The sequence below is a fragment of the Garra rufa genome, chromosome 17 (genome assembly GCF_049309525.1).
Source record: "Garra rufa chromosome 17, GarRuf1.0, whole genome shotgun sequence".
NCBI lineage: Eukaryota > Metazoa > Chordata > Actinopteri > Cypriniformes > Cyprinidae > Garra > Garra rufa.
Window position 1 is genome coordinate 41,583,266 of NC_133377.1, and position 26,654 is coordinate 41,609,919.

A 26,654-nucleotide genomic window follows, 5' to 3' on the forward strand; every position below is an offset into this window, starting at 1 on the left:
AAACAACTATTTGAACATCTGAAATCTGAGGGTGCAAAAAAAAAAAAAAATCTAAATATTGAGAAAATTTCCTTTAAAGTTGTTCAAATGAAGTTCCTAGCAATGCATATTACTAATCAAAAATTAAGTTTTGATACATTTACTGTAGGAAATTTACAAAATATCTTTATGGAACATGATATTTACTGAATATCCTAATGATTTTTGGCATAAAAGAAAAATCGATCATTTTGACCCCTACAATGTATTTGCTGGCTATTGCTAAAAATATACCTGTGCTACTTCAGACTGGTTTTAGTGGTCCAGGGTCACAAATGAGGAATCCTAATGGATTTTTCCCTGTTCAACACTGTTTAATGAGGAGAATTTGTGAAGTTTCAAGATTGTGTGTGGAACAGCAAAGGAAAAGGAAAGCATGCTGCCCTCTTCAGGTGAAAAAATAAAAGTGTGCAAACGCTCCAGATGACAAAAAAAAAAAAACATTTATTGTTATATTCTGTAAATATAAATCACACATAAAGTCAGTCACACTCAGCTCATCATTTATAGTTCATGACGTGTTCTGTGAGCAAAATCACTTGCTCTTTTTCTTCTTTTTGGCAGCGGGTGCATCCTGCAGGCCGTTGTCGCTCTCAGCAGCTCTCTTTTTGCTTATTTTATCGTTTATGTACCCGCTGGAGTCACTCGTTGGGAGGTCACAGGGCGAGATCTCATCCGCCTCCTGTCGTTTGTGTTTTTTCTTCTTTTTCTTCTCTTTGTGATGTCCGTTCTCGACTGTGTCGTCAGCGCTTTGGTGGTTTTCGGACGTTTGCTCCAGGCTGCTGTCGTTCAGAGACTCGTCCGCTGCAGACTCTTCTTCACGCTTGTCTTTCTTCTTTTTCTTCTTGGGTTTCGGACTGCCGATCGTATCTTCCGTGGATTCTGGTTCTGTGGTGGATTCTACAGTCGATTCCTTTTGTTCAAATTGGGCCACGAGCTCTTGCACTCTGAAAAATCAAGAAATTATTGTTAGGAGCAAAAATCATTACTATTTTGATACTTGGGTGCTGAATTGCTATCTATTGAAAAATTAAGAAATGCAATTAATGCAATATTTTGTTTGCTTTTTTTTAACACCACATAAAAGCTGTAAAAGATGGATTAGAGGAGTCATATTTACAAAAAAACAACAACAAATAAATCACATCTTTCTGAGTTATTTCAGGAGCGTCAAACAGTATTGCAGTATAAATTCAAAATCAATTCAAAATAAAGTATGTTTGCATACTGCATATTTGAAAAAAAAATTGTATGTATTTGCATGTAAATACTTGTATATAATTTATATTATATATAAAATATTTTACATATAAATTAAAAATGTACCTTAATATATACATGTGTGTGTATTTATACATACATAATAAATATACACAGTACACACATATGTGACCCTGGACCACAAAACCAGTCATAAGGTTAAATTTTACAAAACTGAGATGTATATATAATATGAAAGCTCAGTAAATAAACTTTCTATTGATGTATGGTTTGTTAGGTTAGGACAATATTTGGCTGAGATACATCTATTTGAAAATCTGGAATCTGAGGGTGCAAAAAAATCAAAATCCTGAGAAAATCACCTTTAAAGTTGTCCAAATTAGGTTCTTAACAATGCATTTTACAAATCAAAAATTACATTTTGATAGGTTTACGGTAGGAATTTTACAAAAAATCTTCATGGAACATGATCTTTACTTAATTTCCTAATGATTTTTGACATAAAAGAAAAAACAATAATTTTGACCCATACAATGTATTTTTGGCTATTGCTACAAATATACCCCAGCGACTTAAGACTGGTTTTGTGGTCCAGGGTCACAAATAACCAATCACAAGTAATCCACACCACTCCAGTTCATCAACTAATATCTTGAGAAGTGTAAAGCTGTGTGTTTGTAAGAAACAAATCCATTTTTTTTCACCGGAGGAAGTGTTATTATGAATTATGAACTCATGATTTTAGGCAGAAGTGAAGCTAAATTGCCTAAATATTGTATTTTCTACCTACAAACAGTGTTGTTAACTAATGTTAACAGATGGACCGGAGTGGTGTGGATCACTTGTGGATTATTGTGATGTTTTTATCAGCTGTTTGGACTCGTTCTGACGGCACCCATTCACCGCAGAGGATCCATTGGTGAGCAAGTGATGCAATGCTACATTTCTCAAAATCTGATAAAGACTTGCATGGCCTCAGAGTGAGGACATCTAGCAAATTTTCATTTTTCAGGCAAACTATTCCTTAAATAGATCCATGTACCTGGACTTCTCCAGCCGTCCTCTGATCAGCAGAACTCCCGCAGAATCGGCGTCCAGCTGGAAGACCTCAAACTCCAGGTTTTGTCCGACACTCAGTCCAGAGTCCCTCCACTGCTCTGTGGTCAGCAGATTGGGCTTCAACACTGATGCGTTAAAGCAGCCGTGAACCAGACAGCCCACGTGACCCACTCCCATTTTATTAATTACACCCTGAGTGACACACATTAAACACCATCAGACAGAGCAAATATTAGAATTAAAGTGATAGTTCACCCAAATATGGAAATTTGACATTTTATCTGCTTACCCCAGGGCATACAAGATCTAGGTGACTTTGTTTCTTCAATAGAACACAAAGAGTTTTAACTCAAGCTGTCCTGCGGCTTGTGACGATACATTGAGGTCTTAACACATCAAACAATCAGTCTGTGCAAGAAACTCAACAGTATTTATATCTGTTGCGCGTATAACGTCACTCATTGCAAGGTCATTTTCATAAATGAAAACTAAAACTAAGATGAAAACGACTGATCAGAAAACATTTTCGTAAACTGAAATAAAATAAAACGAAACAACTTTTATTGAAAACTTAAATTAAATTAAATCTAGGCTACTGCATCAATTTTAGGCAAAAGTATTTTTTTTTATGTAACAAGCAATAAATATCTCATCATAAACACCTACGACATTAATGTTGTCATATGCCATAGGAACACCTTTCAGACTGCAAAACCACAAAACAGAGAATGGCTGTTAGATATTTCTGTTGAAATCTTTATTATTAAATAATGTTTGTGTAGAAGTTTTAGCTGAGTGCAATAGTTGACATTCATGATTTCAAAATATGGTCTGGGACAAAAGAGTGCTAAGATTAAACTAAATAGATTATAAACATTTAATCAAATCAGTTAATTAAAATGTGATTAAAATAAATACATTAATTAATTATTTAATACACATAAAAAATGGGGTTGCCAATGAATGGAACAATTCTGAAAACGTTCCAAAAGTCTCCCAAAATTTTTCTGAAGTGTCTAAACATTTCCTACCTATTCGCAACCATAATACAAATACATGAAAACGAATTATGTAAGGTGATGGAAACTAAATAAATATTTTCCAAATAACGCAACTAGAAAAAATATGCAGATTTGTTAACTTTTTACCAAAATGTTTTCATTTAGCAAAAAAACTAAAATAACATTTAAGAATGAAAAGTTGTGTAAAACAAAAGAAAATAACCTAGATTTGTAATATAATACATTTTAAAAATAAATAATTATGATTACATATAAATAAAAAAATAATTAGAAAAATAAAATTATAAAATAAATCCCATGTGATTTTTTTTCTTACGTCACTCATCGCAAGGTTATTTTCATAAACAAAAACATTTTCGTAAACTAACTAAAATAAAATAATTATCAAAAATAAATAATCGTTTTTGCAATCAAGAGTTCTCTCTCTTATTTATTTTTTTATGGAACACAAGAAATGTAACCGTTAAAAAATGCATTTGTCGTTGAATAGAGAGAGCTTCATTCAAAAACGCTGATCCATCCAGTAATGTTTTTATGAGTAAAGTCATTTAGGCCATGTCCACACTAATACGTTTTCGTTTGAAAACGGATCTTTTTCTCTCCGCTTTGGCCTTCCGTCCACACTGAGACGGCGTTTTTGTCACGGAAAACAGAGCTTTTTGAAAACGCTCTCCAAAGTGGATACATTTGAAAACGCTGTTTTCGCCTTGTAGTGTGGACTGTGAAAACGGAGGCTTTTGAAAACGATGACGCATATTTAGTCATGTGACGCATATTGTACCAATAGATATCTGTTTACACCGGTAATTGTGCCTGTGCTGTTCACTGCCACACTGCTACTAGAGAAATTTACCTTGTAAGTTACATTCTTCAAATTACAGTCCTAAAATGATGACAGAAAATTTACTCACAGTCGCTGTCCTGCAAAACATGACGAAAACTGCTTTTCAGATAGAATATGAATGAGCGCGATATAGACGCGTCAGTGGATGACGAGATATTTCCGTAAATGATCCCGCCAGAAGAATTGTGTTAAAACTTTTTATGCCTGTATAATTTTGGAGGCTTTACGCATGCGCAGTAAGGAGAATTCGATGTTTTCCTACGTTTCAGTGTGGATGAGAAACTTTTGGAAAACGCTTGGAAACGCTAGTGTGGACGGAGAGCGTTTTAAAACGAAAACTCCGTTTTCAAATGTATCCGGATTAATGTAGACGTAGCCTTATTCATTCAAACAAACCACTTTTTCATAAATTTAATATTAAGAATTGGTGTATTAAACATATTATATTTTAAATACAAATATCATGTATTAAATTATTAATAATTCATTCAAATTAATTAAACACTTTTAAATAGACTGCAGCAATTGATATTTTGTCTCACATTATTCTGCTTAGTTTAGAACTGCGAGGAAATCGTGAGCTCTATTTGATCTCTAAAAACTAAAACTGAAACTAAACTATAAAAACTAAATAGAAATGTGTTCACAAAATAAAAACTAAACTAAAACTAACAAAATTTTATTGCAAATTTGCAAACTATATATATATATTAGGGGTGTAACGGTACGCTAAAATCGTATTCGGTTCGGTACAGTGTCTTGGAGAGCTCGGTTCGGTTAATTTTCGGTACAAAAAAAATAAGAACTTACAAAATCTTTATTTTGAAAAGCTGCCAACACACAATAGAATTCTTGCATAAAATAAAAGCGACACATTTGGGTGATATTTTAAATAAATTGCACTCTTTATAAAGAAATACACATTTTTAAAATAAAAATTTAAATACTGCAACTAGTTAGGACCTGAAAACTTTTAACACTTCGGGTTGTTTAAATGCCGACGTTAGCGGTACTTGCACAAGGCTGCTTTTCTTCTTAGTAGAAGTGATATTCACATTCGGATGATGCCGTTTTAAGTGCGTTAACATGTTAGATGTGTTGCCTGCCACATACCCGATCTCCGTGGAACAATGTCGGCATACAACTTTGGATTTATCCACTCGTCTATCCCTGTTATGTATTTTAACAGGGAAGCCAAAGTGTTCCAAAACAGGAGACCGTAGTGAGGTGGGAGGGCTTCAAGCTCTGGCTTCTCTTTCGCTGTTGCCATGATGCCATTTCTCACGGCTACTCGTGCAGCTCTACTGTGCGTCACTCAATAGCGTCCGTGCGGAAACTCGCCTAGGAACATTGTTCCGCTGCGCTTAATATCACGCTAATAATAAATTTATATTATTTAATGAAAAAAAATATACCGAAACGGTACGCAAGTGGACCGAACCGAACAGGCCGCACCGAAACGGTTCAATACATCCCCGTGAACCGTTACACCCCTAATATATATATATATACAAAAAAACTTTTTTAAACGAATAACCTTGAACCACTGTTTACACGGCGAGATCGTGGATACAACGGCTACTCAAAATGGTAATTACTTGTGCTTATTCTGATTGTTGCAACCAATTAAACACTAAAATATTACGGATGCGCAAACTCATCCGGGAGTGTTGAATTTGAACCTTTTCAACTTTTGATCCTTATCGACTGAAGTTATGGTTGCTGGCTGTTGTGAACGCGCTCAGGACAGTTGGACAATGCGGTGGATCAGAAGTAAAAAATTATATAAATACAGTTCAGTTTCTGGCACAGACTGATTGTTTGGTTTCTCAAGACCTGAATGTATCATAACTTTTTTTTTTGGACTCCTAAATCCGTGAAGCCCATCGACTGCCATTATATGACTGACAGACTGCAACAGTTTGAGTTAAAAACTTTGTGTTCTACTGAAGTAACAAAGTCACCTACATCTTGGACGCCCTGGGGGTAAGCAGATAAACCTCCAGTTTTCATTTCTGAGTGAACTATCCCTTTAAATTATAATCACACACAGAATATGATCTGTAGCTCATAAAGATCTTTTAAAGGGATAGTTCACCCAAAAATGAAAATTTAATGTTTATCTGCTTACCCCAAGGGCATCCAAGATGTAGGAGACTTTGTTTCCTCAGCAGAACACAAACCAAGATTTTTAACGAAAACCGGTACACGTTTCGTGTCTTAGGACATCAATGTATCGTCACGAGTCGCAGGGTGCAATTTGGATTTGTCTGTGCATGTTTTTGTTTACTTTTAAAGGTTTGGTGCTCATCCACTCATATTATTTGTCTGGCAGACTGCACCGGTTTTAAATCTTTGTTTGTGTTTTTCTGAGGAAACAAAGTCACCTACATCTTGGATGCCCTGGGGGTAAGCAGATAAACATCAAATTTTCATTTTTGGGTGAACTATCCCTTTAAGACGTACCTCAAGCTTCAAACCTTTCTTAGGTTTGAAGACCACAAACGATGCCTCGATGTTGAAGTGAATGAATCCTTGATCGTCATAAATATCTCCATGCTGTCCTACAACTTTAATGTTGTCATACGCCATAGGAACACCTTTCAGACTGCAAAACCACAAAACAGAAAATGGCTGTTAGATATTTTATGTTGGAATCTTTATTAATAAATTATGTTTGTATAGACGTTTCAGCTGAGCGCAATAGTTAATTATGATTTCAAACTGTGATCTGAGACAAAAGAGTGCTAAGATGAAACTAAATAAAATATATTAGAAACATTTGAATCAATCAAATCAGTTAATAAAATTTGATTTAAATAATTAAATACATACATAAATTGAAATACAAATAAATTTTCCACCTTTTTGTAATCCTAATAAAACACATAAAAAGTAATTATGTAAGGTAATAGAAAATAATCAAATAAAATATATATATATTTTTAATATATTTTATGTTGTTTTGGTTAATATAAAGATTAACTAAAAAATATGATTACATATAAATAAATATAAATAATTAATTAGAAAAATAAAATGATAAAACAAAATAAATCCCATGTTTTTTTTTTTTTTTTTTTTTGCTGTTAATCAATAGTAAGAAAATATTTAAAAGTAAAAAAAAAATAAAGGTCATTAATTATAAATTATAATTAACTAAAATGTAAAAAAGATTATTAAATATAAAAGATAAGTTCTTTGAAAATATGTAAATAAAAGCGTTAATTTGCTTGCATTTTTCCTTCAGTTTTTTATAAAAGCATCTATATTATTCATAATATTAATAGTAAAATAAATACTATAGTAATTAAATATAAATTACAACTAATGAAAAATATTCAAAAAGAAAAGGTAAAAAAGAAAAAGGACTTAAATATTAAATAAGAAAAAAGTTTGAAACATCACATTTTTACTTATATAATTATGTTTTTACATCGATTCATTGTTGTAAACATTTTAACAGTGTGTGTACAAAAACAATTCACAACAGATTTTTTAAAACTAAGTAAAGTTTTTTTAAATAAGTAAGGAACACATTACAAACAGGTATATAAATTATATTTAAATATAAATATATAATGTATTATAAAATTAAATATAAATTTATAATACTATAATTGTATTTATTAATTTATTTTTAAATCTCTCTCTCTCTCTCTATATATATATATAACTAATTGTTATTTTATTCATTCATTATTTTTTAGGCAAGGCAAGGCAAGTTTATTTATATAGCACATTTCATACACAATGGTAATTCAAAGTGCTGTACATAAGAAGAATAGCATAAAATCATAGTCATAAAAATTTAAAATAATAATCACACAAACAGAAGAACATTTTAAATGATTTTAAAATTGATTTAAATTAATTAAAAACAGTAGGAATGGTTAACAATAACAACAATAAAAAACAGAAAAATTGATTTTAAAATTAATTTGCACAGTAAAATGATTATACATAAAATAATGCAATCTAGGGCTGGGCAATTTGGCTTAGAATCAAAATCTCGATTAATTGAACATTTTAACCCGATTACGATTAATGAACGATTATTTTATTTATTAATAAAATTATATTTAATTATATTTATATAATATTTATTTTTTTGCCCTCATAGTTCACTGACAAGTTTTGTACAGTAAATATGTTCACATATTACAAGCGAGAGATTTTTGGATGAAGGGTGCATTACTTGATTTTAAAATAATTGAAGGAAACACACTATCTACTATCTATGATTACTAATTGAACATCAGTGTTGAACAACTGAAATTAAAGCAAGCATTGCTTAAAACGAAAAGTCACATTTTTCTTAAATTAGTGAAAATAAATAACTTGCACTATTGGAAACAAAATAAATAATTTTCAATGTTTTTCATATTAAAAGTAGAAAATAAGCAGTATCTCCTCTAAATAAAATTACCCTTGTATATCCTGTAAATACTTTTTACTGTATAAATACTGTTTAAGCTCTCCATCGACATGTCGGCGGAATAACCGAACGGAGCGCTTGTGTTTTTTAAAGGGAAAGTAATTGAAATAATCTTCCTGGAAAAATTTTAACGATTATAGGTTCTGAATGTCGATTTCGATTATTTTTCGATTAATCGCCCAGCCCTAATGCAATCTGTTCGGACGTAGCACAGTGCTCATTCAATAAATGCACAACTAAACAGGTGAGTTTTGAGTCTGCATTTAAATGTGGCTAATGTATTAGCACATCTGATCTCTTCTGGAAGCTGATTCCAACTGCGGGCGGCATAATTTCTCTCTATTACTTAACTTCCATTATTGATTTTTAATTTTATGCCCTTAATTTTATATATTAATTATTTATTTTTAATCTATCTATATATATAAAACTTAATTATTTTATTTATTCATAAATTTTTAAATCTCTATTTAAATTATTTTATTTATCTACTTAATTATGTTTATTTCTTTCTCTCTATATATACATTGTCTTTTTATTTCTCTCTCTATATAACTTAATTTTTTATTTATTCATAAATTTTTAAATCTCTCTCTATTGCTTAACTCCTTTATTGATATATTTATTTTTAAAATCACACTTTTTCTATATATTTTTCAATATATAAAGAAAATTATTAATTAATTTATTTTTAAATGTCCCTCTCTCTCTCTCTACATATATATTAATTATTTGATTTATCTCTCTCTCTCTCTCTCTCTCTATATATATATATATATATATATATATAATTTTATTTTTTAATCTCTCTTTCTCTGTATAACTTAACTATTATTTTATATCTCAAATTAACTATTTTATTTATCTATTTATTTTAAATCTCTCTGTCTCTCTCTATATATGTACACACATTTTCTTTTGTAATCCTGCTGTTGTTGTAATTCATTAATTTCTGCCCATAAACTACATGCAAGTCACAATCAAACTAGTACACTAGTCCTATTCTGTCTTTATAAGTTGACTGTAACGTTACCTGCATTAGATTCAACTGACTTTATGACAATCTTACAAAGAGTACCATGGTATTACCGCACTTCTATATCAAATTTTACGCAGTAGCAGCAGCAAAACATACTGACAATTTTACAAAAAGTACTATAATGTTTTTTTTATGCATTATGGTTTTACTTACTGTATCATAATAGTGAAAGACAAGCACTAGGAGCGTAATAATCATGTATAAATAATACAGCAGCATACGGTTAGTATCTAAATTCCATTAATGATGATCTTTTCTTTACCTGCCGGAGTATTTGAGCAGCTCAGCGTTGAGTTCCTCCTGTATACCAGTGCGTTTCTTCCGCAGGTATACCGGCGGCAGTGAGATGTGTCTGCGGTGTTTGTCCAGAACTAGACACGAGTACCGCGCGTTTAGCAACTTTACCGCGTCCGCGAACGACGGGATGAGACACGGAACCGGCGCGGCGAATCCACCGGGTCTGACCGCGACATTTCCACTGGATGTCTGCGCCTCCGTCGACACATCCGTGGGGTTTGTGATGGGTTTAGGAGCTCCGTTCTCCTGCGTCCAGTTCGCCATGCCGAACACATGTGGAGGAGCACGTGGTGCGTTTGCTCGCGTGTTCGCATGCGAAATGTGCGGAGTGACGCGCGACCACTGGCGGACAGGAGGGGAACTACACATTAAAAAAATAAAAATAAAAAAATAAAAAAAAAATATATATATATATATATAGTTTCTTTCGTTAATAGTAAGGAACTATTTAAAAATTACAAATAATTTAAATGAAATGTATTCTCTTAATAATTATAATTATAAATAGGTCAAATAAAAATGTATAATTATGATAAAATATAAATTATTAATAATTAGAAAAAAAAATTTTTTATGTTGCTTTGGTTAATAGTAAGGAACTATAAGTTAAAGGTAAATATAATTTAAATTAAATGTAATTTATTAATTTATAATTTACATTAATTCTAATTAAAATTAACTTAATTAATTCTAATTATAAATAACTAAAATTAATTTTATGGTCAAATATACATTTTAAATAATTAGAAAAACTAAATACTTTATGTTGTTTTGGGTTAAAAAAATTTATTAACAAAAAAAAAATTAATTAAATAAATTCACTTTATTAATTATAATTAACTAAAATAATATATATATGTAAATATATATGTGTATATATACAATTATGATAAAATATAAACTATAAATAATTAATTAGAAAAATAAAATATAATAAAATAAATCTCTTGTGATTTAGTTTTGGAGAGGTGAGGAGAGAAGAGGAGGGGAACTACACAAAGAAAAATAAAATAAAATAAAACTTGCATAATAAATAATTGAAATAAAAATATTTTCTGTTGTTTTGGTAAATAGTAAGGAACTTTAAATTGAATAAATTCACTTTATTCAAAAAAAAAATGAAACAATAATTATTATAATTATAATAATTTTTTTTAGTTTATTTATTAACCAAAAATAAAATAAAAATAAATTAAATAAATTCACTTTATAAATTATAATTAACTAAAACAAAAAAAATTATAATTATGATAAAATATAAACTATAAATAATTAATTGTTTTGGAGAGGAGGGGAACTACAAATAGAAAAATTAAATAAAATATATTAATAATTATAATAATTATAATTAGCTAAAAAGAAAAAATAATTATTATCCTAAAATGTAAACTATAAATAATTAATTAGAAAAATAAAATTAAATATTTTTTATGTTGTTTTGGTTAATAGCAAGGAACTATTTAAAAGTAATTTTTTTTTAATTAAATTAACTTTATTAATTATAATTATAATGACCTAAATAAAAAAAATAATAACTATGATAAAATATAAATGATAAATAATGAATTAGAAAAATAAAATACAATAAAATAAATCTCTTGATTTTTTTGCTGTTGCTTTCGTTAATAACTATTTAAAAGGTAAAATAATTAACTATTCGTTCTAATTATAATGAACTTATTTGCATCACTAGTAATACAGAAATATCTTAAAGTCAAATTGAAAATACAATTATCAAAAAATGAAATGTAAAATTATTAAATTAATAAGAAATTATTAAATTAATTTAATTAAATCATTAATTGTAAAAAAAAAAAATTATAAATCAAAAACAGTAGAAGAGAACAGTGATCGAAATAAAATACAGCACTTATGGACGTTTTTGTAGAGTGTCTAAATTAAGTGTTTTCGTGTGATTATGGTTTAATCATCAGTCACAAATTACATTTGACATCTTTATTTCGTTTTCATATGAAGCCTCTATATAAAAATACTGTAAATTAATAAATATCTTTACAGGCATTTTACAGTGTGCATTTATACGATCAGGATAAAAGCATTCAGTATACCATACAATATCAGGATTACAATTTCAGATTCAACATTCCCTTTACTTAGATACCGGGAGAGAGAAAGAGATACAGAAAGAGAGAGAAAGATGGTTTGCATGCTTGTTTCGTACTCAAATGTCTGTTTTCTGTACGCTGGTCGTCAAGGTCATCAGCTCTGACCTCTCCTGAGGTCGTCAGGTAACTGGACACTGATTGGCTGTCTGTCTGCTCGATACTGTTATCTGACGCTCCGTCTACAGGATGTTCTGCCAACGCCGTCTGTGCTTCTACTGTCAGCTCCACTCAGCCAATCAGAGTGAAGAACTGTCAGCCTGACTCAGCCAATCAGGCGGAAGAACTGTGCTGTTAAGAGCGAGTGGGCAGCGAGCTGTCACGGCGAAGGGCTCCGTCCGCTGTAGGAGATTTGAGAGATGCCATTGCTGGTGTTATCCAAAACCTCCTGCAAACAGAAAAACACACTGCCGAGTTTGTGAGGACGTCTCGGTACGAGATGAACATTCAAACAGACAGGAGGGAGACAACTTCTATTTGTAGCTGCTGTATGAGTAAGATGTAGTTGAGTTTGTTTCTTCATCAGATTTGGCGAAATGTAGCATTGCATCACTTGCTCATCAATGGATGTGAATGGGTGCCGTCAAAATGAGTCCAAACAGCTGATGAAAACTTCACAATAATCATTATTATAAGCGTTATTAAGGATTATAGACTCGTATCTTAGCCAGAAGCAACAGTATGAAGATAAAAAACGTCTTAAAGGGCTCATCGGATGCAAAACTCACTTTTACATGTTGTTTGAACCAGTGTTGTTTTTGACAACCATCTTAGATTTAGTCTTAGTCTTAGTCTTTTGGACTAAAATGCTTCTTAGTTTTAGTCAAATTTTAGTCACTTCTATATGTGATAGTTTTAGTCCAATTTTAGTCGACGAAAAGTCAAAAAGGTTTTAGTCTAGTTTTAGTCGACGAAAAGTCAAAAAGGTTTTAGTCTAGTTTTAGTCAAAAAAAGGGAAAAAAGTAGTCTTTTAACAAATTAATGTAGGTCAGTAAGTATTTTGCTGTTGGGTAGTGTCACTTATAAGTTCTGAAAATAGCAGATCCATAGTTCAACACAATGTGAGCTTCCGGATCGACTATTTTCACCAATAATTACAATAATGAAGGAATGTTTTAGAACATAAAAGACAAACAAGGATGGAATGCTAAAACGGCTTGCCATACTAGTATAGCAAAGAGTATTTAATGCTAAAACGGCTTGCCATAGCGGCAGATACTTTTTAAGTTTTAATTGGCATGCACAATAAGCGGAAATGTCATGCATTTTAAACGTCTGACGGACCACCCACTAACATTTTCGTCTATTCTCGTCTCGTCAACGAAAACTCACACACGTCTCGTCATGTTTTAGTCATCAACGAGCCATTTTTATCTCGTCATCGTCTCGTTATCGTCATGAAAAAAAGTGGCGTCAACGAAATGATTTCGTCATCGTCATCGTTGACGAAAACAACACTGGTTTGAACATTAATGTGTGTTGGCAGTTTGTGTCACAACCACCCTACAATGATAAAAATCCACCAAGTGGTGTTTTTTAGTCTTTAAAAGTAATATCCCCTTTTTAAAATCAGGTCATTCTCAGCTTCTTGTCAGTGTGTCCACTCCCACGATAGTTGATTGACATGAGCGTCTTACCTTAGACCCGGCCTCATCGAGCTGAAACAGTCCGATCGCCTTTGTTTGACTCAGGTGCAGAGGAAGACAAGAATGTCTCAGATTGAGCGATTGAGGTGTTCTGTTGTTGGATGTAATAATGAACATAGCAGTCGTCATTAACTCCCGACATCTGAGCTGCTGAAGACGCAGAGGATTAACATTACTTTCGTTTTTGAAAGGAAAGCGACGATCCTGATCTACATATGCATCTATGTTCGTGTGAATCATTCCTGATGCAGCTTCACCCACAGCAGAAGTGAGGATAAAGGTTTTTTATGCATCTTTGCAAATGGCCTTTCTTAAAGGGGTCATCGGATGCCCATTTTCCACAAGTTCATATGACTCTTTAGGGTCTTAATGACAAGTCAATAATATACTATGGTTAAACATTCTCAATAGTAGTTTAAAAAAACACCCTTTTACCTTGTCAAAGTCAACTCATATAATGGAATGTCCCCTTTAAATGCTAATGAGCTCTGCTCGCCCCGCCCCTCTCTGATGTGGGATTATGAGCCATAATGTTTACTATAGCCGCATTTAGCCGCAAAACTCGCCAACTAGCACATTATTAAAAAAGGCCATTTGCAAAGATGCATAAAAAACTCTTATACACTTCTGCTGTGGGTGAAGCTGCATTAGGATCGATTCTAAGGAACATAGACGCATATGTAGATTGGGATCGGCACTTTCCTTTTAAAAACGGAAGTAACATTATCCTCTGTGTCTTCAGCGGCTCAGATGTCGGGAGTAAATGACGACTGCTATGTTCATTATTACATCCAACAACAGAACACCTCAATCGCTCAATTAGAGTCTTCCTCTGCACCTGAGTCACACAATGGCGATCGGAGTCGGACTGTTTCAGCTCGGTGAGGGCGGGTCTAAGGTAAGACGCTCATGTCAATCAACTATCGTGGGAGTGGACACACTGACAAGAAGCTGAGAATGACCTGCTGATTTTAAAAAGGGGATATTATTTTTAAAGATTAAAAAAATACCACTGGGTGGATTTGAATCATTGTAGGGTGGTTGTGTACACAAACTGACAACACACATTAATGTTCAAACAACACGTAAAAGTGAGTTTTGCATCCGATGACTCCTTTAAATATGTGCTAGTTGGCAAGTTTCGTGGCTTAATGCGGCTAAATGCGGCTAAAGTAAACACTGCCGCTCGTAATCCAACGGCAGAGAGGGGCGGGACGAGCAGAGCTCATTACCATTTAAACATGCAACAGAATAGCTTGCTCTAAAAAGGGCTGATATTGACAAGGTAAAAAGAGTGTTTTTTACACTACTATTGAGAAATTTTAACCAAAGTATGTTATAGAATTCTCATTAAGATCCTAAAGAATCGTATCAACTTGTGGAAAATGGGCATCCAATGAACCCTTTAATGATGGATTTGTTTCACACAAACACACAGTTTTTCACTTTACAAGATGTTAACTGATGGACTGGAGTGGTGTGGATTACTGGATTATTGTGATGTTTTTATCAGATGTTTGGACTCCTATGCTGACGGCATCCATTCACTGCAGCGATCCATTGGTCAGTAAGTGATGGAATGCTACATTTCTCCAATTCTGATGAAGAAACAAACTAATATATTAAAGGGTTGGTTGAAAATTAGCCCATGATTTACTCACCCTCCAGGCATACTAGGTGTATCCAATCAGAGTTATATTAAAAATTATCCTGGCACTTCCAAGCTTTATAATGGCATAGGTGGGTGTTTCTCTTCATCAGTCCAAAACAAGTCTAATAAAGTGCATCCATCCATAATAAAAAAGTGCCTTATATGACTCGGGTGGTGAATAAAGGCATCCTGTAGCAAATTGATGCATTTTTGTACGAAAAATATCCATATTTAACAAGTAAGAATCACTTTAATCTAGCTTGCACCAACTGGTCAGGCAGCTGGAAGCAGCTTCAGGCGTTGCACATGTGCCGCACAGAAGTGACGAACGTGAACGCACCGTGGAGAGATCAAAACCAAAAAAAATAAAACGAGGATTTGTCAAGGAAAATGTCAGAGGAATCCAGTATAAACAAACTGGGTTTCCTTTGCTAAAGTAAGTAAACTTTGCTTCCTTTGCTCCTGTAAACAAACATTGGTTTTCACAAGACTCACCAGACATACAACGTCATCCGCCTGGAGCTGATTCCAGGTATGACTTGGCGCAAGCTAGATTAAAGTAAATATTAGGTTTTAAATATGGATATTTTTATTACAAAAGGAGGCCTTTATTCACCCTCTGGAGCCACGTGAGGTACTATTTATTATGGATGAATGCACTTTATTGGACTTGTTTTGGACTGATAAAGTGAAACACCCACCTATGCCTTTTTAAAGCTTGGAAGCACCAGGATAAATTTTAATACAACTCTGATTGGATTTGTCTTAAAGAAGGAAGTCAAATACACCTAGGATGCCTGGAGGGTGAGTAAATCATGGGCTAATTTTTATTTTTGGGTGAACTAACCCTTTAACAAGAGAAAAAATGCTTGTATTTCTGTTTTGGAAATTTCTGTATTAAAATGGAAAAAGTCAGTTTTGATGTAATGGTGACTGTAAGTGTGTGAGATATGCCGGCACACACAGCCGCACAAACATACCAGCTCCTGGCGTACCTTCTCTGCCATTTCGTGTGAGTGATGTAACGAATGTTCTCTTTCCAGAAACATGCGCTGCTGTTCGCTGCTGGCCAGTCTGCAGGTCAGCCATGTGGACAGTGTGCAGCTGCTGATGCCCAGACACGCTAGAGACATGACGGCCAAATGAAGAGAGCGCATGGCATCTGGACGCTTGACCAGCGCACGGACAAACTGGAAGTTCAGGATTCCACCGATTAACCCACAAATGCAGCAAGAGGAAAATAATATCATCTGTGAAGAAAAAAACAAACATGCATTATGTTAGCTGTTTGTGTTTGTTTTTTACATGCATGTAACATTCAAATAATAATGCATATTGCATGCATATAACATTCAAATAATAACACAAATTGCATGTATATAAAATCAAAATAATGCGTATTGCAAGCAAACGTAATTAAAATAATAATGCATATTGAATGCATACATCATTAACACAATGCGTATTACATGCATATATCATTAAAATCATAATGCATATTGCATGCATACATCAACACAATGCGTATTGCATGCACATATCATTAAAATGATAATGCATATTGCATGCATACAACATTGAAATAATAATGCATATTGCATGCAAACATCATTAAAATAATAATGCATATTGCATGCACATAACATTAAAATATAACATATTGCATGCATACAACATTTAAATAATAACATATTGCATACATATAACATATAACATAAAAAACAATGCATATTGCATGCAAACTTCATTAAAATAATAATGCATTTTACATGCATACATCATTCAAATAATCTATATTGTATGCATACAATATTCAAATAATAATGCATATTGCATGCATACAATATCAAAATAATAATGCATACTGCATGCATACAATATCAAAATAATAATGCATATTGCAAGCATATAACATTAAAATAATAACATATTGCATGCACATAATATAAAATAATGCATATTGCATGCAAACTTCATTAAAATAATAATGTTTTTTGCATGCATACATCATTAAAATAATGTATATTGCATGCATACAACATTCAAATAATAATGCATATTGCATGCATACAATATCAAACTAATAATGCATATAGCATGCATACAATATTAAAATAAAGCATATTGCAAGCACATAATTTAAAATAATGCATATTGCATGCAAAATTCATTCAAATAATAATGCATACTGAATGCATACAATATCAATATAATAATGTATACTGCATGCAAACATTAAAATAATAATGCATATTGCATTCATTACAATATCAAAATAATAATGCATATTGCTTGCATACACCATTAAAATAATGCATATTGCAAGCATACGAAAGAATATTGTATATAACATGCATATAATATTCAAATAATAATGCATATTCTATGAATTCATCATTAAAATGATAATGCATATAGCATGCACACATTACTAAAATTTGAATGCACTATTACAAATGCTTTAATAGTTTAACTATTTCTTGTAGCCTAAAATGTAAATATCAGTTTAATAATCAAAGTGGTTTTTGCCTATGCAAAAATAATAACCAAAGTGCCACGGCATTTCCGGGGTGTTATTATGCAGTTCCTAAGGTGTTCTGATTGGTTTCCATGCTCATAAAGGTCACAGTATATTAATCAGGAAGCGTATAGCACAGCAGAAATACTGTAAACGGAGGAAGAAGATGAAACCTTTGTTTACTGGGAGAATGGATTGTGCTACTCTGTGATTTTATAATCGGTCAGACCATGTCCAGACAGTGACATTATCTGCCAGCAGAAAACTGCCACCTAAACACTTAAGGACAGATCTGACCTCAAATTACACAAGAGACTTCTGACTCCAGCACAGTCGCACATTATCATGTTATCCTGATTCCTGGATGACACACCTCCTTTCAGTGCACTAGAACTGCTACTGTCATTGCTCGCTATTGTGCACTGCAGATATTTTAGGCTCTTATGATAAATTGCTTACAGTAATAAGAGTCTGCAAATAACTAAAAAGTTAATATACTGTTGGTAGACACTATGATCAAAACAGCATACTTCCATACTACTTGTTTTTGCAATATATGGTGCATTAGGAAGGCCTATAGAGAACGCATTTGCATTTCCATTTATATAAAAGGTTGCACGGATTATATTAAAAATATATACTATTTGATTCTTGTGATTTGTAATAAGACATTTTATGGTAAGACACTACAGATAATGTAGTAAAAACATTTTAATGTAAAAATGTGACCATACTTTCCCCATTTAATTATTCACAATACTTTAAAGACAGTTGAAATGTTATGTATAAATATGCAAATAAGGCATCATTTGATTAAATATGCACTAATTTGCATACATTTCCAAATCAGAAATCTGAGCATTGGATTTTTTTGCTGTGTTCTTTGAGGCAATAAAAAGTTGACATCTGTCTTGTACTGTAATTTCCATATAAACATTGGGTAAAAACAGGTTCAAAATTCTTGTTTCATTTTGTTCACATATTAGAGTTAAAGGTTTTTACAGAGGGTATTTTGGATTTCTCTTTTTATCACTCCGTATCAGAAAATACTGTTGACAACTAGAAAAATATACATTTTAACAATATTTGTGGTAATAAAACATTACAAAAAAGCAGGTGATTGATGTCCTGGACCACAAAACCAGTTTTAAGTAGCACAGGTATATTTGTAGCAATAGCCAAAAATACATTGTATGGGTCAAACTTATAAAACTTTCTTTTATGCCAAAAATCAACCAACTTTAAAAGATATGTACTGCAATTGAAATCTACAGATGCAAATAGATAAAGTCCAATAAAAAATCCAGGCAAATTATATATGAGGAAATCCTTCTATAAAAACCTTCAGAATAAAACTGTAAGTTTTGGTGGATGTAAGTGTTACTGAAGTGGAGAAACAAACTCATTTTGTGGACACGAATTGTAAAGATCTGCATTGTAATTGAATCTAAAGATCAGTCAGGTGAATCATATATGAACAAATACTTCTACAAAAACCTTCAGAATATAAATAGGAATAAAACTGTAAATTTTGGTGTATGTAAACGCAACTGAAGTAAAGGTGCAAACTCATTTTGAGAAACCGACTAACCGACTAATAGACAAAGTGCAATAGTAAAATGGTGACTTACCGATAAATAGATAAAGTGCATAATAAAATCAGGTAAATGATCCCTCAGTAAATATATATTTAGAATATAGATAGGAATAAAACTGTAAGTTTTGGGGCATGTATGTGTTACTGAAGTGGAGATGAAAACTAATTTTGAGAAACCGACTTTAAAGATACGCACTGTAACTGAAATAGATAAAGTGCAAAATAAAATAAGGTGAACAATGTATGCACAAACCCTTCAGTAAAATCTTTCAGAATATAAATAGGAATAAAACTGTAAGGTTTGGAGTATATAAGTGTTACTGAAGTTGAGATGAAAACTAATTTTGAGAAACCGACTTTGTATGCATTGTAACTCAAATAGATAAAGTGCAATAATAAAATCTGGTGAATGATGTATGAACAAACCCCTCAGTAAAATTCCTCAGAATATAAATAGAAATAAAACTGTAAGTTTTGGGCCATGTATGTGTTACTGAAGTTGAGATGAAAACTCATTTTGAGAAACTGACTTTATATGCATTGTAACTGAAACAGATAAAGTGCAAAAATAAAATAAGGTGAATGATGTATGGACAAACCCTTCAGTAAAATCCTCCAAAATATAGACAGGAATAAAACTGTAAGGTTTGGGGCATGTATGTGTTACTGAAGTGGAGATGAAAACTCATTTTGAGAAACTGACTTTATATGCATTGTAACTGAAACAGATAAAGTGCACAAATAAAATAAGGTGAATGATGTATGGAAAAACCCTTCAGTAAAATCCTCCCAAATATAGACAGGAATAAAACTGTAAGGTTTGGAGCATGTATGTGTTACTGAAGTGGAGATGAAAACTCATTTTTAGAAACCGACTTGAAAGATATGCACTGTAACTGAAATCGATAAAGTGCAAAAATAAAATAAGGCGAATGATGTATGGACAAACCCTTCAGTAAAATCCTTTAGAATATAAATAGGAATAAAACTGTACATTTTGGAATATGTAAGTGTTTAAAAGTGTAAAAGTTTTTGGAATAAAAAATGCATTGCATTGAAATTGCAGTCTACAGATGCAAATAGATAAAGTGCAAAAATAAAACCAGATGAAGGATGTATGAACAAATCCCTAAGTAAAAACCTTTAGAATATAGATAGGAATAAAACTGTAAATTCTGATGTACGTAAGTGCTGCTGAAGTGGAGATAAAACTTTTAAAAATATGCATTGTAATTGAAATCTACAGACGTAAAGTGAGATAAAGTGTAATAAATACTTAAATGTGTATTTTGTATGTTTTCTTTCCATTAGTCTGAAAGAACACGTTATGGAAGCAATATAGCCCTTCAATCACAAAACTGATTGCATAGAACCTCATTTATTTCTAAAATAATGTATTATTTGAACTACTACTATTCTGCCATTCTGTCATTGCCCTGAATCATTGCATTATCGATTCTGCTAAAACGGCATACCATCCCTCATATTATTTTACTGTTAACAAAAAAAAAGTATGCAGAACGTATACTCAGCATACTATTATGCTAGTATTCCATTCATACAGCAGCTGATATCACATTACACACTAAGGAGGAACAGCTAAAACACAGTTTTTACAGTATGTCCGCTGTTTAAGTATCTAAACCCTGCTGAGATGAGACTGCCCACTGGGACTAAAAGTCAATATGAGTTACAGATAAAATGCTTAAGTGTTCTTGAGTAGTTCCTGACGTTACCGTCAGGAATTCAGAACCATTACAGGCTGATGGGGAGGCTTTCCTTTTAGCCATACAATAACATTACAAGCAGTGCATAAAGGCCCGTGAAACAAAATCAATCAGCAGGAGAGAGCCAGAGATAAAACCAGAAACGGTAAAGCGTGTTTGCGAACAAAGTTGAAAGCTTGTATACAAGAAATCAAAGGTAAACAAGTAATGATATGAAAAGAGACATGTGGAGAGTAGGATGGGAGAGACGTGAAACCTCTCAGACTAGCGTTTCACTTCGGTATGGATTTGTGATTAACACTCTCCGCTGGGGCGGCTCACTCCACTCAGAGGTGGCTAATTGGATCTCGTCTCTCCAGTGAAGTATCCTGGGATATTTACACACGCGCTCACTGTGAGCTGGAGCTCGGATGTGGACATTTGTCATAAAGAGAATGTGTGATAAGGACGCATTAACTAATTACATTTGCACTGATTTGCATTGATTTATAGAAATCTGAACATTTGTTAAAGCCAGGTTCAAGTTGACATTACATTAAAGTCTTTTTAGTATTCCATAAATTGAATTTTGCATGTAATGTCATGTATTAAATCACAAAATTAGATGCAAATTCAAATTACAATTCAAAATGTAATATTTAATTGAAATCTACAGATACCAATAGACAAAGGGTAATAAACACTTAAAAGTGTATTTTGGATGTTTTCTTTCCACTAGTCTGAAAGAAGACATGTTATGGAAGAAATATAGCTCAAAAAATGCAATATATTAAGGTCATTTGACAGCAAACATGGCATACTAGTACTTGAAAAATGCTGTATAATGTTGAACGTACAATTATAAATTAATTTTTTTGTTTCATTTTTTTATTACATAGTGGATTTTTTTTAGCATTCAATAACTTTACTTTTGAAAATTACTTAAAATAGTTAAAAACAGTCAAAATTATACAAATAGTTGAAAATGTATACTGATAATTGTTTATATATCACAAAAATGGTTTATACAGCCACCCAAAACACACTATATATTAGAAATATGCATTTTAAGTGTTTTTTACACTCTATATTAAAAAAGCACAATAAATGTGTACTGTGTTGTTATAGTCAAATGTACTTGTATTTCTGTTCTACATTCTTAAAATTTAACCAAAAACCTGTTTACATTCCATTTGGAACACTTTATTCTTTATTATTTTGGATGTTTTCTTTCCACTAGTCTGAAAGAAGACATGTTATAGAAGCAATATAGCTCAAAACATGCAATATATTAAGGTAATTTGACACCAAACATAGCATACTACTATTTGCAAAATGCTGTATAATGTTGAACATACAATTATAAATTCCATTTTTTTGTTTCATTTTGGAGTTTTTATTACATAGTGGATTTTTTTAGCATTCCATAACATTACTTTTGAAAATTACTTAAAATAGTGTAAAAATAGTCAATGTTATACAAATAATAGTTGAAAATAGTTGAACTGATAACTGTTTATATTTTACAAAAATGATTTATAGAGCCACCCAAAACAAACTGTATATTAGAAATATGCATTTTATGTATGTTTTTACATTCTACATTAAAAAAAGCACAATTAATGTGTAGAATTTTTAGAATTCTACAGTTCATGTACTTGTAGTTCTGTTCTACATTCTTACAATTTAACCAAAACCCTGTTTATTCTCATACTTTAAAGAACCCCAAACCTTAACACTGATCTGACAAACCTTGAAGATGTATTAAGCCTTTTCTAAGTTAATCGATAAAACACAGTGCGTTTGATAGTACAGAAAAGTATGTTCTAGAATCTAGAAGAATAACATATTGTATGTCTGCTAGTACATAGTACAGTATAGTACATGTGACCCTGGACCACAAAACCAATCTTAAGTAGCACGGGTATATTTGTAGCATTAGCCAAAAATACATTGTATAGGTCAAAATTATTGATTTTTCTTTTATGACAAAACTCATTTGTATAATAAGTTAAGATCATGTTCCATGAATATATTTTGTAAATTTCCTAGCATAAATATATCAAAACTTAATTTATGATTAGTCATATGCATTGCCAAAAACTTCATTTGGACATCTTCAATATTTAGATTTTTTTTGCACCCTCAGATTCCAGATTTTCAAATATTGTCCTATTCTAACAAACCATACATCGACAAAAAGCTTATTTATTCAGCTTTCAGATCATCTATAAATCTTAATTTCGAAAAAATGTACCCTTATGACTGGTTTGTGGTCCAGGGTCACATACCGTATGAAGTACTGTGTACTGATTGTTTGCTGTACATTACAGGGTCTTGTTCTACAGTGGAGTAAGTGTACAGTAGAGATCTAGTACAGTGCACTTGTACAGTATATGAGAATACTGAAGTGTGTACTCACTATCAGTCCTGTCCTTTTCCGTGCACACAGCATGCCACACAGTCCACAGATCAGAAACTATGAGACAGAAAAACATGACAGTTGAGCATCTTACCAGAATGAAAAACATGCAGAGAACAGGACAAATGTGACACAATTATACTGAATTCAGATTACAGTAGAGTCACACCTTACAGTAACTGAACTGGACATGAACACACACAAATGAGTCAATGAAGAGCTCACATACACTCTGAAAATATCACAGCCACACAAAACACCACACAATATGTCTTATTTGGCATTTTGAGAGTTGTAGAGCAAACAGAAACAGTATTTATCTGTGAGGTAAACAATTTATGATGAATCATTAAACCATTCAAAGTTATTATTCTATGATATGCATTTTATAGTGGTTTCATGCTGTTTAATTGTATTGAATGTTGTAATTTACTTCAAATCTTTACAGTATATTTGTTTATTATTTATTCTGGACCACAAAACCAGTCATAAGGGTCAATTTGTTAAATTGAGATTTATACAACATCTGAAAGCTAGATAAATAAGACTTCCATTGATATTGATGATATGGTTTGTTATGATAGGACAATCTGGCCGATATACAACTTTTTAAAAATTTGGAATCTGAGGGTGCAAACAAATCTAAATATTGAGAAAATCGCCAATATTGTCCAAATGAAGTTCTTAGCAATGCATTTTAAAACTAAAAAAATACGTTTTGATATATTTACAGTAAGAAATGTCTTTACTTAATATCATAATTATTTCAATAATTTTGACCCATACAATGTATTTTTGGCTATAGCTACAAATATACCCGTGCTACTTTTATACTGGTTTTGTGGTCTAGGGTCACATTTTTAAACAACTGATTATAAGTTTATAAGTTAGTATATTTTAAATGTACTGAATTGCAATATTCGAAAGCACACTTTTCATATTTCAAAGACATAAGTATAAAATGACATAAACCGTACTTAAGACCTATTTAAGTGGGTCAAAAATGCATTTAATATTAATTTAAACTATAATACATTTTATTAAATGCAATTTCCATGTAGTTAAGTATCACTACATTCAGTTTTGCACTTCTTTCAAAACATATTATTTCCATAATAAGTACTCTTTTTAACAGTATGCTAAAGTCTACTTGTTTTAATTCACAAAGGTATGTTCCAAAACTGCTGAACGTTCCCCTAACATTCCCATATGGTTATTTTAGATGTTTTCTTTCCACTAGTCTGAAAGAAGACCTTATGGAAGGAATAAAGCTCAAAACATGCAATATATACTGTTGAACATACAATTATATATATACTTTTTATCTTTTTTTACTTTAAGGGAATTTTTATCACTCCATAACTTTCAATAATTACTTAAAATAGTTGTCAAATAGAAAAAATGATACAAATAAATAGCTTACAATGGGAAATGAAAATAGTTTACTGATAATAGTTTATATTTTACAAAAATGGTTTATACAGCCACTCAAAACAAACTGTAAATATCTATTTTAAGCGTGTTTTTACATTCTATATTAAAAAAGCACAAACAATGTTAGTACAGTAGAATGTTTTTAGAATCCTACAGTTCATGCTACATTCTAAAAACGGTTTCCTGTTCACATTCCATTTGGAACATTTTATTCTTTTAAAATGGGAACGTTCTTTTTGTAGCCTAACCAAAAACTAACCTTCTCAGAACGTTCTGGGAACCAAAAATTGTTAGTTGGGTAGTACCATGTTACTACTTATCTGACAAGAAAACATACTGCACAAACATTAAATGCCTGAGAGTTTTGATAGAGTCTGATCAGTTATTCACGCTGAAGAAGACTAGAAAAGAGAGACGTACACACACTCCGCTCCATACCGGAGAAGCGTCGCCCTGCTGGGTCTTGTGCTCCGCTTTCGCCCGGCAGATGCCCACCGCGCCCAGGGCGATGCTGGACACCCCAAGCCCTATCTCCAACACCGACAGAACCAACAAACTCCAGATGATCTTCCGGCTGGTGCACATCTTCGCTCGGGCATCCTTCCTGGCCGGTGCGCAAAACGCCTCACTCCATGTCTTCACAGATAAACCAAACGCATACAATCCAGGAAAAGTGTGCCGATGAACATCAGCCTAAGTGATTTCTCCAAAACAGATGTATCAGTGCGCAAAGATGCTCTCCATGATGGGTAAACGCCAGCAGTTAAACTTTACCCCCCTCCTCACTGTGTTTACCATGCTTCTGCTCCTGCCCCATGCGATTTCTCTCAGTTGGAGAAAAAGCTCCGCCCACTGTCAGTCATCATCGAATTTCTTTACAGTGCTGCAGTGGAATGGCTCTGAAAGTGTTCTATAATCTTTGTTTTAATACATTTGACGTAATCTGTTAGAACGGCAACTGTTACAAAATCTAACCTGGCGGGAAAAGTTGCGATTCTGTCAAACGGCTGAGCAGGTGTCCTGACGCGCGCACGCGCACGGTTATGCGCAATGGTGCCTAAAAGCGCTGATTGTGGTAAATGCGCCTCGGTCAGTTTATTGCATAAAACCAGTGAGTTGGACACCTAACGGCACATGTCAGCACAGCGCATTAACACATTCAATCACATTTTATTAATTCCAAATCCATAGTCGTGCGTGCGCGTAAAAGTCCATACACAGGATGCTGAAACAAAAAGCATGCTTTCTGTGGCGTTTGGATGCTCTGTGATTATATTTGCGCAAGTTCCTGTGCAATTGATTCCTAAAAACATTTACAGCCACAAATACAGAGAAGAAACATGAGCGGCGATCTCTTTGTAAAAGCTAATGGAAACTGCTGAGCAATGCAGTGCATTTCCTATTATCATATTATAGCATTTTGTTATCTCAGATCACTCCTACAATACATTTTTGTTTGTTTGCATTGAAATGCATGCTTTTCTCGTGGAAAAAAACATAATAATAATTTACTTTTCCATCTAAATGGCCTGTATCAATAATTTAAAACCATGGTTACATATGGAAACTTTGGAAGAATAGTAAACAAAACATTGAAA

General features: G+C 32.5%; 2 protein-coding genes across 2 annotated transcripts; both read right to left on the reverse strand.

The window, feature by feature from the left end:
- Positions 1-208: 208 nt before the first annotated feature.
- LOC141289227 (DNA-directed RNA polymerase I subunit RPA43-like) lies at positions 209-10,224 on the reverse strand. Its single transcript, XM_073821322.1, has 4 exons — positions 9,925-10,224; positions 6,652-6,793; positions 2,303-2,511; positions 209-986 (listed from the first exon to the last, which is right to left on the reverse strand). Exons 1-4 carry the CDS (start codon positions 10,221-10,223, stop codon positions 575-577), a joined length of 1,062 nt encoding a protein of 353 aa, XP_073677423.1. The 5' UTR covers position 10,224; the 3' UTR covers positions 209-574.
- A 2,177-nt stretch (positions 10,225-12,401) lies between these two features.
- Positions 12,402-25,836, reverse strand: LOC141289417 (transmembrane protein 196). The gene is made up of 4 exons (XM_073821515.1): positions 25,477-25,836; positions 23,623-23,679; positions 16,360-16,629; positions 12,402-12,470 (listed from the first exon to the last, which is right to left on the reverse strand). Exons 1-4 carry the CDS (start codon positions 25,639-25,641, stop codon positions 12,402-12,404), a joined length of 561 nt encoding a protein of 186 aa, XP_073677616.1. The 5' UTR covers positions 25,642-25,836.
- Between the last annotated feature and the right edge of the window lie 818 nt (positions 25,837-26,654).